The following is a 13,344-nucleotide window of genomic DNA, read 5'->3' as shown; positions in this document are numbered from 1 at the left end:
TAAGATCTTCTCCAGCTAAAACTAATATGCGTGCTAACAGCTGCAACTAGAAAAACAAAATTTCTGAAGAAATTTAGCCGGGGCCTGCCAAGGCGCGCCCGTCGGGCTTGGGCCCGGCGTCGTCACGCCACAAATTGGCGTCGACGCTAAAGAACGCCGCAACGTAATCAGTGGCACGCGGAGAACCACAAGAACGTTAAGCGAGGCGGACGTGCACCATTCAGTACGATTTAAAATGTTGTCAAGGCTTTTATTTTGGAAGTTTTGTTAAACTTCATTTCAAAGGGCCAAACTAATCCCATGCGTAATAGTCCTTGGGTTAAAATAGTTATATAATGCTCAAAACACAAGTAGCTGATGTAAAAATATTCAAGGCTTTTATTTTGAAATTTTCAGTATGCTCCATTTTAAAGTTCCGAACTAATCCCATCTGTAACAGTGCTTTGGATGAAAAAGTCATATACGGCCAAAAAAAGCAATTACGTCATGTAAAATATTCAAGGCTTTTATTTTGAAATTTTCAGTATGCTTAATTTTAAAGTTCCAAACTAATCCCATGTGTAACAGTGCTTTGGATGAAAAAGTCACATAAAGCCAAAAACAGCAATTACCTGATGTAAAAATATTCAAGGCTTTTATTTTGAAATTATTATTATGCTCCATTTTAAAGTTCCGAACTAATCCCATGTGTAACATTGCTTTGGATGAAAAAGTCATATACGGCCAAAAAGAGCAATTACGTCATGTAAAATATTCAAGGCTTTTATTTTGAAATTTTCAGTATGCTTAATTTTAAAGTTCCAAAATAATCCCATGTGTAACAGTTACTGAGTTAAATCAGTTATATACAGCCCATAGCAGCGGGTAGTTCTAAAGGCCAGTTCTCAGTCCTGATCTGTTTCAACTGAGGATAGATAGAACTACAGCGATGCGTATTTGTAGTCCAAATCAGCAGCCAACAGCCTCTTGAGTTCCGTTGCCATGGTAAATAATGGTCTCAGCAGGTGTGAGCTGTGAGTCATACATGCTCAAACACACAATTGTGTGTTTGAGCCAACACGGTTTACTGAAAAAAAGCATTGGAAACAAATCCTTCTTGTTCGGGAACCGTAATACATATTCGAAAAGCGTTTCGAGCGTATGAGAGGCCTATGTGTCTTCTGCGATAGTCCCGAGATTCATATCTGTACCTCACTCAGAGCATTTACAGTGATGAGAGAAAGAAATGTTGTGCCCAGATCTGAAATTCTATTCAAATACATGGGAGAGAGCCTCAGACAGCCTCAGAAAATCATGTCGCATGACTTTGCTCTGAAGCACCGTGACAGAAAACCGTACGGTCTAGATAAATTTCGAAAACATTTTACCGGAGCAGACAGGCGTATCAATGTCAGGACCGATTGTGATACTAATCGTGCGATATTTGTGGGCGTGATGGCGATTTCAAAAATGATTTGGGCTGAAAAAGTTGTCTTCATCTCTCACTCTAAGCAGCCAGAGACGCACTCTAACTTTAGGAAAAATGAGAAACTTTGGGTCGCTTAGAGGCAAATTGTGGACAAACCGTAACTGGTATCGACGAGCCGTCTTCACTTTCGAAGAGATCACAGACGTATCTACAAAATGAAATTTGAATGGCATTTCTAGGTGAATTTGTGACGACACAGAAAATCCTCAAAAATAGGGTATTTGTAAGATTTTTCCCATTGACTTATAATGGGTTTTTTTTCGTAGTTTTTTGCGAATTATGTCGCCACGTTAAGCCCAAATCCCACCAGAAGTAATAGCTGGAATGGCGTGAATTTTCTGCAGGTTTTGATACCTCATTTGTAGGTGTGCACCAAGCGGTATGAGCCGCATTAACGGTTACGGAAGAAAAATAAAGAATAAAGAAACACTTTCTCCGACAATAGCAATAGGTTCCTGCCATTGCTTTGCATGGCAGGCCCCAATTAGCCAGAAAAGGACATTTAGGTAAAATGGTGGCGATAAAGATTTCCTTGGGAAAAATGTCCTTTCCTTGTTGCAGAAAAGCTCACTGGGCTTCTAATGGAACAAAATCACCCAGGTATTGATTGCTATGTGAAGATTGCATTTGGGTCCCCCCGGTGTTCGTCCTCAATATCTCTTACCCCATCTGTTTTTATTGAGTTCAGTTCGGTCTTCTGCAACAAGACCTCCTCCGTGCGATATTGCCTCCTCTGTCATCATCACCTTTGTGACAGGCCGGCGCTGTTAACGGCAGCCGGTATCGAGGGAATCCACAGCAAACGGGACCCCTTCACACGCTCTCTTGCCATGTGATGGATATGTTGAGGGGGACATGCCGGCCGCAGAAGTTTTAGGGCAGTAATTCTGCTTAACGACCTGGTAGAATTCTGTTGTAGGCTGGGGAGGGAGATGAGGGCAAAGAGGGCAAGGACCGCCATTACAGAAGACCCGTGGTCACTGTGCGATACTGTAAGGCTGACTTCTTTTATCCCCCTGACTTCCTTTGCGGCAGAAAATAGCCAGCAAGACAGATGGAGACAAACGGCCCTGTTACAATCCGTTCAGCGCTGTACCTGCACCGGGGAGAATGCTGGGATTGCAGCACCTCCTGCCTCTTTGTCCGTTAATTATCATCTCCAGTTTCCATTTGTTCTCCCTGCTGTCTGCACACATCCTGTTGCGTAACAGGGTCACCAACCTTAACCCTTCACCTTCATTAGTCCTTAATCAAGCTTTTCCTCGATTAGATAAGAGGTGAACAGGTGAGTCGGAAGAACGGATGGGAACTTTGAAGCTCTGTTTTTGCGAAAGTTTGTCAGAGTTGTCGGCAAAGATTAGCAAAGTTAAATTGATGCTTGAGTCTCATTATCAGAGTGTGACCCGGAAGGGACAGACAGTTGTACTCTGGGAAACTTTCTTAAACCAGTGACCAGCGATGATGATCTCACAGTTAAACAGGATCTTTTGATACAGTGCTAGGCAGAACTTTACATACACTCGTCATTGGCCTGATTGTGGTCATTTCCTTCCTACACCGTACCATTCTCATCTCCCTTCAGTGTCTGGGGTTTTTTTCATTGAGGTTGATTTCTTCATTGTAATTTCAACTGGACCAATCACTGAGCAGAAGGAAGAGTTGTCAAGGATTGATGCAGATTTTCTGCACTGCTTTAGAATTGTATTCTGCCTCTACGTACATAGAGGGGTAGTTTGGCATTAGAAGCAGAGGAAATTAACAAAGCCATTCAGTCCATGTTAGCCACACTCACAAATACGGATCAATTAAATTCGGAGCAAGAGGAATATCAAAGACATTTTATTGCTGTCAAAGATGCTGAGATGAACTGTAAAGGACTCCCCACAGGGTTACTTGCAGTTCACTTCATCGAACTGGCGCATTTCGTACATCATTCGCGATTGTATAAAATGTAAAACTTCAACAGAGTCCACACCTTCAGCATCTCACTATTTAGTAGAAGCTCTAGGATGTCAATGTTACAAATACAGGAGCTGTACTGGCCTTTGTAAATTGCTCTCAAATGTCAGAGTCACACTGTTGGCTTTTTGCATTGGCTTGTAGCATTAGCACAGCTAACAAGTGGCATCATTTTGCATTTCCTTTTGTTAGTCTGTCTCATAGAGAAAGTACTTCTGAACAATAACCTTGTTAGCCTGGTCAGCTGTTTTTTTCTAGATGTACTCACCATGCTAGCAGAGTATAAGGCTGCATTTCCTCCAGCGCTGTTTAGTCCACTTTGTATGGTTAGTTCATTTGACTAGAAAGTCCAGGTCACATACGGAGGTGTGAATAATATAACTCTGATGAGAACCAAAAAAGCAAACTCTGGTCGACCTACAAACCTTGGTCTCGATGTGGATGCAGTGAACTTTGGTTTGATTTGGATGCATATGTGCAGTGCCAAGCGGACTGGAGACCACTCTAAAAACAGGTAGTTGACTAATGCGCAGGGCATTCTGGGTAAATACAACCAAAACAAACCTGCGAGTGTTGTGCTAGCGGTAGAAATGGCTTGTGCTCTTTTACCAAAGACAAAAGAGAAATCCTACAACAGATAAAATCAGATTTTCTATTTACACTTTGTGAAGAAGTAAGTTGCGCTCAGGTTTTTGTGTCTTTTCCTTCCGTGCTTCTTGTTGTAGCGCCACCCCAGGCTAGGAGGTGAACAGGTTTTTCAAATGGTTTGGTTCATTTGACAGAGTGCAGTGTGAAAGCGAACCACAGCAGCTGAAAATGGAACAGATGTCACCGTTTTGGTCCCTTAAACTTCCAGCACCAGGTTGTTGTTTTGGTCTGGTGAGGTTGAGAGTCTCTGCTGTAGCAGCAGCTGGATGAAATGCAACAATTTGGGCAAATAAGAATGGGTCCATTTTTACTGATTTTCATGGAAATGTTTGTCTTTTAATAATTTTTTTTAGTGTCAGTTGTATAAAAGCATCAATTACTTTGACCACTTTGATTCCAATCAGTCCTATTCCTCAGATTGTTTTTCTCAAAACACGCGTCATGATCAGAGTGAAACTGCACCATTCTGATAGTAAGAAGCATGCTTTAAGCTGACTGAAGTAAATATCTGTGCACAAATAAAACATTTCTATTTACGGTGCATTAATACACTGCATCCCCAGTTGCCATAGCAACTCAGATTCACTCCAACACACAGATTCCCTGAAGTACAAAGGAACTGAGGATATTTTATTCACTCGGCAGCCTTGAAGGTACCACTAAAGGAAAACAAAGTTAGCCAGGGTTCCTGACATCTGAATGTGTTAATGTCGTCATCAGAGATGCAGTGTGTTCATTGTTACATGGTAATTCCTGGCTTTTAAAAAAAATCAACCTCGTCTTTATGCAGCATAAACAAGTGTGTTGTGTGCAGAAGTGATTTCGAGTCAGACTGGTGAAGTTTTTCACTGCAGCTGCCAAAAACAAGATGACATCACTGGGAGAGTACAGTCGGGCTGCTCTCTTTGCTGACTGTGTACTCGGCGTTGCTCTGCGGAGTGTGTGTGCGTGGATCAGAGAACAAGATCAAAGGAGAGTATGGGTTTCCACTGCGGAGTTGGAGTCTTGTTCGGTCATAAAATCGCAGAAAAATTGCATGGCTTTGTGTAGGGAACATCATGGTGCCTGGGTTTAGTTTTGTTAACGCAGTAATTATAAACGGCAGAAAACAACATCTGTTGCCGTGTGTCACATCCACTTTCCCCATCGTCCAAATCAAATGTGATGTTTATGTTAGTACGTCGGAGTTCACCGTATGATTGTTCAGTTCCTTCCGATTTCACGCTTGACTTTTTGCAGACGTTTTTGGTTTATGTCTTTTAGCATCTACTAAATATTAGCAGGTCAAAGTTTAGGTAGGAATTTGGCGGCATCATGGTCGGGCTCCCATGATGGCTGCAGCCTCAGGCGCCTGTCTACCCATGCCTTATGCTGTTTATTTGTATTTTATTTGGACGGGCCATACTAAAATGAAACTTTCTTGTGCTTCTGCACAATAACAGTAAAGGTTTTCTGATTCATTCATTCTGACGTTGTTCCCAGCAAGAGTAAACACCAAGCGCATGCGCAGAGACTTCCTGGATGAAAACCTGTTGCAGAGCATCTTGACCTGAGACTGGGACTTTGAGTCGCTATGACTCAAAGCACATAGCGAAGATCTCTAAAGCTTCAGAAACAATCTGTGAATGTCAGGCAGAGTCCAGACTAGAAACTGATTAAACGTCTCTGGAGAGATCTGAACATGGTTGACAGACGTCTCCATCCAACCCGATGGAGCTGAAGAAGAACAGCAAAGAGGAATGAACCAAACATTCAGAAAGGCTTGAGGTTGTAAAAGCTCAACAAGGTATTAAGCAAAGGTTATGAATACTTTCCAGATGCACTGGAAGTGACACAGCCTGATTTGTTGAATGTTCAGCAGCGACGGCAGAAATCCTTGTTGGTAATGACTCTAACAAGGGATTCATCTCCAGATGGGCTGCTTATTGTTATCCGCCTCCACCTGCCTGAAATCAATCACCATAATAAATTATAGATCCTTTTCAATCATGTCTACAAAATGACATGCTTCTTTACATCCTGTTGGATAATCTGAGTAAGGAGACGCATGCGGAGGCCTCTGGTGTTCTTCCCTCTCTTCCTTCTCTCTAAACCAAGTGACACTAACTAATTGACTTGCAGGACAGCTTAATAAAACTAAAAGCAGGAAGCGTCATCTAGCTGACTCATTACATAGGCTTAATCCTTTATAGTTAATTAACTCTTTTCCCCCTCTGTGTCAAACAAGGGGAAATGTAGAACGCCCTCAAGGGTAGTGAATCCGTCCGCCTGCGAGCATCACGCAGGCACATCCTTAGACCGATGACTGGGGTGTTCCAAATGCGGCGGCGTTCACCGCTCTGAAACATTCATGCGACCCGGGAACATGGAGTTGATCGTGCATTCGCTGTTTCCTGCTGAAGCACATTTACTCCCAGCCATGCGGCTCGTGCATTTTTCAAACGCCGGCACGGCGTGTGGGTGAATGGGTGTTCCAGCGTGGGTGGTTTTGCACTATGCCTTTGTACGCCGTGTTTTTCTGTCTGTATTTTTGACTCGTGAAAAGGCCCACAGATTGGATTCCAGTGAATGGACCTGAAGAAGACAGATTTGGATCCCGTTGCGTAATCACCCCCAAGTACAATTACGGCTCACGTATAAGGAGAGGAGAGAAGGCGGTGGAAAGGAATGGTGTTAAGATGCTTACAAAGCGTATAAAACAAATGTATGATTTATTTAAAGGTGCAGCAAAGGTTTTCTGCTGATTTGCATACTATAAAGGTCTACAGGAAATAGTTATCACTGACAGCAAGTCGGGGAGTTGGAGGGAAATAGATGGAGGAGAAGAGATTAGCTAAAAACACAAAAAACACACACCCCTACACACACCTTGGGCAATGTAGATAGTGGACTGTGGGAGGATCTAGAGTACCCAGAGAAATCCCACGCTTGCACAGAGAGAACATCCAAATTCACGCAAATCTTGGAGACATAGTTTCTAAGATCCATGTGAGAAAGATGCAGAATTCTGTCGGAAAATATTTGATCCACTTAGCAATTTGCCAAAAGCAATATTTGTCATCCAAATTGCACTGGCTGTTCTTAATTAAATATATGTTTTCTTTTTAGTTATTTTTAATGAAATACCAACTTTATTTCTTTGAGAAGCTGTTGGCTGTTTATAGAAAAGTGGAACTCATTTTGACTCAATATTTATTACGGTGCGCGGTACTGGGAATTTTTATATTGATCTAATACTAAGTATATACTGTAGTGCGAAAGTGAGCCACACCAACTGAAAGTGTTTGAGTTTTGGCCTCCAGTGGAACCGAGTCTACCGGACAATCAGGTGTGAAAACAACCTTAAACTTCCTTCACCAGGTTGTTGTTTTGGTCTGGTGAGGTCGAGAGTCTCTGCTGTCGCAGCAGCTTGAAGAAATGCAACAATTTGGGAAATAAGAATGGGTCCGTATTCATTGATTTTCATGCAAATGTGTGTCTTTTAATAATTATTTTTTGTGTCAGTTGTGTAACAAAATAAATTATTTTGAGCATTTTAGTTCCATTAGTGTCTGGTCAATCAGTCCTATCCCTGAGATTGTTTTTCTCAAAACACGTGCATCACGATCAGTGTGAAACTGGACCAGCCTGATGGTAAGATAAAAGATTTAAGCTGACTGAAGTAAATATCTGTGCACAAATAAAATATTTCCATTCATAAAAGTGTTCAATGACATCCATATAAATACGGACTGTGGCAGAACCACAGTGCTGGTTCTGTTGGATCTCAGTGCAGCTTTTGACACTGTTGACCATGACATATTACTGAATCGACTGGAGAGTTGGGTCGGACTCTCCGGTCCAGTGCTTAACTGGTTTGAATCTTACATAAAGAACAGGGATTTCTTTGTTTCAATTGAAAACTTTTCATCAAAGAGGTCAAAGGTCACATGTGGGGTACCCCAAGGTTCAATCCTAGGACCCCTTTTATTCAATATTTATATGCTCCCACTAGCTCAGGTTATAACAGGAAATAATATTAGCTACCACAACTATGCAGATGACACACAGCTCTACATTACGATGTCACCAGGTGACTCAGAGCCCATCCAATCACTGAACAGATGCTAAGAACAGATAAATGTGTGGATGTGCCAAAAATTTCTCCAGCTGAACAGAAACAAAACTAAAGTTATTATTTTTGGACCTAAAGAGGAACGATCTAGAGTTATAGATCTAGAGTTATAGATCTAGAGTCAATCCACAGCTTCAGTTATTACAACTGAAAACCAGCGATCAGCCTGAAAACTGGGAGTAGTGATGGACTCTGACCTGAACCTCCAGAGCCACATAAAGACAGTTACAAAGTTGGCCTTCTATCACCTGAAGAACATTTCCAGGATTAAAGGACTAATGTCTCAGCCAGATCTAGAGAAACTCATCCATGCGTTCATCTTCAGTCGTATTGATTATTGCAACAGCGTCTTCACAGGTCTGTCCAACAAATTAATCAAACAGCTGCAGCTGATCCAGAATGCTGCTGCTCGCGTTCTCACTAAAACCAGGAAGATAGAGCACATAACACCAGTTTTAAAGTCCCTCCACTGGCTCCCTGTAGCTCAAAGAATAGACTTTAAAATACTGTTGTTAGTTTATAAATCACTGAACGGCTTAGCACCACAATACATTAAAGATCTGCTGTTGTTGTATCAACCTTCCAGACCTCTCAGGTCTTCCGGTTCTGGTCTGCTCTGCATCCCCAGAACCAGAACCAAACAAGGAGAAGCAGCTTTCAGCATCTATGCACCACGAATTTGGAACAAACTTCCAGAAAACTGTAAAACAGCTGAAACACTGACTTCTTTTAAATCTCAACTGAAAACCCACCTGTTTAGAATTGTATTTGAAATGTAATCAATTACAAATTTATTGATGTAACTTGACTTAATGATTGATTCTATATTGCATTGTGATTCTGTGTTTGTTATGATGTGAAGCACTTTGAAATGCCTTGCTGCTGAAATGTGCTATACAAATAAAATTTGATTGATTGATTGATTGATTGATTGATTCACAGTTCACCAACACACAGCATCCGCAGTTGCCATAACAAACTGCTCCTGGGCAGCCGTGGCTACTGTGTAGTAGCTTCCCACCAATCCATGTGGGCGTGTGCGTGAATGTGGTGCCTTTGGCTTCTATGGATTTGATTAATTGCTGTTAAAGTACACTCCTTTTTAGTTTTACATGGATATATTACAATCTGAGTTTTTTAAAAGTTGTCCTTTTGGAATGGGTTTTTAAAATTCCCGGTCTTTGTGTCCACAAGAGCTGCAAACAAAGCAGGGAATCTCAGTTTTGCAAATTATCCATGTTACCATGGAAAGGATGGAAAAATGTACAATGTTATTATCATCATCCATCCAATACCCGTGTAGAAATTAAGCAATGTGGATTGGTGGGTCAGAGAGGTGACCATGTTTCTGAGTGGTTTGACTCATATGACCACATCAAATACTGTAACTCTCCTACTTCTATGTTCATATCCTGACATTCCTCTTTCATTTCCTCTGCAGGTCATGGAACCAAAGGGGTCTTTGAACTTCTGGCAGGCTGGAGGAGAACAAGGGAAAACCTTCCCTTCAAGGAGCGCGTGGCCGATGCCTTCGCCGACGTGATGGTGTGCTACACCATGACCAGCTCGCTCTACATCATCACCTTCGGCATGGGAGCCAGCCCTTTCACCAACATCGAGTCGGTGAAAATCTTCTGCCAGAGCATGTGCGTGGCCATCCTGGTCAACTACTTCTACGTTTTCTCTTTTTATGGCTCCTGCCTGGTGTTCGCCGGACAGCTCGAGCAGAACCGCTACCACAGCGTTTTCTGTTGCAAGATCCCCTCAGTGGAATACTTGGACCGTCAGCCGACATGGTTTAAAACCATGATGAGCGACGGCCACGACCTGTCCACCCACCACGACAGCGTGCCGTACCAAAATCACTTCATCCAGCACTTCCTGCGTGAGCATTACACCGAGTGGATTACTAACACCTATGTCAAGCCTTTCGTGGTCATCCTTTATCTTATCTATGCTTCTTTTTCATTCATGGGATGTTTACAAATTAGCGATGGATCGAACATAGTGAACCTGCTGGCCAGTAACTCGCCAAGCGTCTCGTACGCCGTGACCCAGCAGAAGTACTTCAGTAACTACAGTCCTGTGATTGGGTTTTACATCTACGAGCCCATCGAGTACTGGAACTCCACTGTGCAGGAGCACCTGAAGACTCTCAGTCATGGCTTCAACAAGATCTCTTGGATGGACAACTTTTTCCACTACCTCCGGGTGGTGAACATCAGCACGTCGACCAAGAGTGACTTCATCAATATTCTGAAGGGTTCTTTCCTGCGCAGCCCGGAGTACCAGCACTTTACAGAGGACATCATCTTCTCGAAAAACCGCAACACAGACGAGTACGACATTATCGCCTCGCGCATGTACTTAGTAGCGCGGACGACGGAGAAGAAGAGAGAGGAGGTGGTGGAGCTCTTGGAGAAGCTTCGCCCCTTGATGCTGATCAACAGCATCAAGTTCATTGCCTTCAATCCCACGTTTGTTTTCATGGACCGCTACAGTTCCTCCGTCATCTCGCCCATCCTGACCTCAGGCTTCAGCGTGCTCACCATCCTCATCCTCACGTTCTTCCTGGTTATCAACCCTTTGGGAAACTTCTGGCTCATTCTCACGGTTACGTCCGTGGAGCTGGGCGTCTTGGGTTTGATGACCCTCTGGAACGTCGGCATGGACAGCATCTCAATCCTGTGCCTTATTTATACTCTAAACTTCGCTATGGATCACTGTGCACCACACCTGTACACTTTTGTGTTGGCCACTGAGCACACGAGGACGCAGTGCATCAAGTTGGCACTGGAGGAGCATGGGGCGGCCATCCTGCAGAACACGTCCTGCTTCGTGATCGGGATCATGCCTCTAGTGTTTGTGCCTTCCAATTTGACCTACACGCTGTTCAAGTGCTCCCTGCTCACGGCGGGCTGCACCTTGCTGCACTGTTTTGTCATCCTGCCCGTCTTCCTGACTTTCTTTCCGCCATCCAAAAAGAGGCACAAGAAGAAAAAGCGGGCGAAGCGGAAAGAGCGGGAGAGGGAACGCGAGCGGGAGAGAGAACGGGAGGAGATAGAGTGCATCGAAGTCAGGGAAAATCCTGATCACGTGACAAACGTTTGAGCAGTTACTAACGTCAGTGATCTGTAACCGTGGCTTACTGGTAGACTCTCAGATGGTGAGGCATCTCTTACGGTCCAGGGGAGCGTACGGTGTCCGCCACGGAGTGGTTGCTCCCTAACAACAGCAGCTAAGCTGACCGGGTTCTAGCGCAGCCCCAACTGGTCGATCATTCAGTCCCTCTGTCCAGACAATGTGTCTCATTAGCACAAACTGGTTACTTAAGCTTTCCCCAACTCCTAGAAATGCAAAACAATTTAGTTACCAAAACTTGCCTGCTAAATTTCTAAAGAAAACTGCAGAACTACAGTAATATCTGGGTTTTGATGTTACCAGTTGTGTGTTCATCTCCTGCAGTCGTCTCTCAATAAACAGATGAGGGTCATAGAAGTTCCTTAAGGGGCGGACACTGAGACGCTTCAGTAAGAGTGATATGTGAGCTGATAAAACAGACAAAGACGACTCTGCACACACCTTACATTAACCCCTCAATATCAGCGAAAGGAGACAAAACCAAATCACGTGCAGAGAGAAAAATACAGTAGGCTGAAAGCCCACTGCATGCTTTTCTGTAGCATCAAAATTAGCTCAACAGCTGAACCTGGCAGATAGCTTACACTGTGTCCTTTACGAAGAACTATCTTCCACATTAAATTGCGAGGATAGAATTGTCAAGGTTCAGTCAAAGCAGAGGGAGAAAATTTTGTTTGTTCCGGAGTTTGTAGAAATTCTTAGGCAGGGGCCAGAAAATGCTGCAGTGAGCTGCAGAGGGCGAGAGCCGGTGGGAAGGGACTGTTGTGCAGCAGCAGCATTTCAAAGGCAATAAGCCTAACGGCAGAACTCCAGTGTTGTGCATTGAAAACATTAAAACCAAAATGTCGGCTTATTATGTTGAGCTCTTCAGTGGATCAATCGCAGCAGAAACTCTCAGTTATGTTGCGGTTGGTGATTGTCTCTGTGTCAGGCTCGAACACGGTTCAGTTCCTATTAACGGTGCCAAATAGTGTACAGAGGCTTTTGTTCTCTAGTTTGTTTGTTTTTTAATTAAAAATAAAATATCAGTACATTTAAATATTCATGAGAAAAGAAATGACCATGAATTGAAACCCTGTCATCCCAAAACTGACTGCTGTTGATTGAAAATGATGATGCAGGTTTTACAATAAAAAATGAGGCTAGTAAATAACTATGACTTGTAGTGTGAGGGGAAAAAATTACCTTGGAGAAAAATCCCTACAAAATACACATTGTAATTTCTAATTATTTAGCATTTTGTTTCTTCCAAATGAAGTCGTTTTTTTTTCTGAAAGCTGTGGATTTCTATTGATACAAATTTCATTTCTTGGATGTTTTTTTTTTTTTTACTTTTACATCTAAACCCCTTTAGCCATTTACACTGACAAAACAAATAGAGCCAAAGTTACAAATTGTTGAGTTACTTTTATGCTTTTGACCAGGTAATATTGATGCACGGCGTCATTAAAATTCTAAACAGAAAAACAGAGAGAAAAGCAGGAAAGCTGTCTAGTAAGAACGACAAAGCGTTATATAGCTAAATAAAACATTTATATACTGTGTGGTACTTGGCATGGGCCAGTATTGGTATGATAACATCAAGTAAATGTAGTAGGGATTCAGGTTATAACGATGCTAATACGCAAATTTTAAACAAAAACCAATTAACATAAACGGATTGAATTAATTTAAAATAATAAATACTTGAAATATTCCTACTTCTGCTAATACAGCATAGTGAATATTACACCCATGATAATACAATTATTATTTTGGGCAGTAACATAGAATATGCTCCTGCTGAACTTATTAGTAGTGTAGATTTATTGTGTAGACTATGAGTGATGTCTGGTGCTTCTGTCTGTTTTTCACTACTGAAAAGGTTTAAAAACAAGTTTTCGTGAGCAAAATGAAGGCCTGGATTTGTAAGGAAGAAACAGTAACAGCTGATGGTCCAGTTACATCAGACAAAAGCACCAGAGTTCAGATTCTACTATCAATGTAAGAAAAATAATTGAAAACATCCAAAAAA

The 13,344-nt window shown here is 42.4% G+C and overlaps 1 protein-coding gene across 1 annotated transcript in view; it reads left to right on the top strand.

The window, feature by feature from the left end:
* LOC102229787 (patched domain-containing protein 1) overlaps positions 1-12,640 on the top strand; it is a 38,895-nt gene extending 26,255 nt beyond the window's left edge. Inside the window, exon 3 of the mRNA XM_005809781.3 lies at positions 9,631-12,640. Coding sequence (XP_005809838.2) covers positions 9,631-11,300 — 1,670 coding nt within the window. The 3' untranslated portion in view covers positions 11,301-12,640. The remainder of the gene's footprint in view (positions 1-9,630) is intronic.
* The last annotated feature ends 704 nt before the right edge of the window (positions 12,641-13,344 follow it).

This window comes from Xiphophorus maculatus, chromosome 15 (genome assembly GCF_002775205.1).
Source record: "Xiphophorus maculatus strain JP 163 A chromosome 15, X_maculatus-5.0-male, whole genome shotgun sequence".
Taxonomy (NCBI): Eukaryota; Metazoa; Chordata; class Actinopteri; order Cyprinodontiformes; family Poeciliidae; genus Xiphophorus; species Xiphophorus maculatus.
The sequence above is the reverse complement of the archived record's forward strand: the minus strand, read 5'-3'. Positions and strand labels throughout refer to the sequence as shown.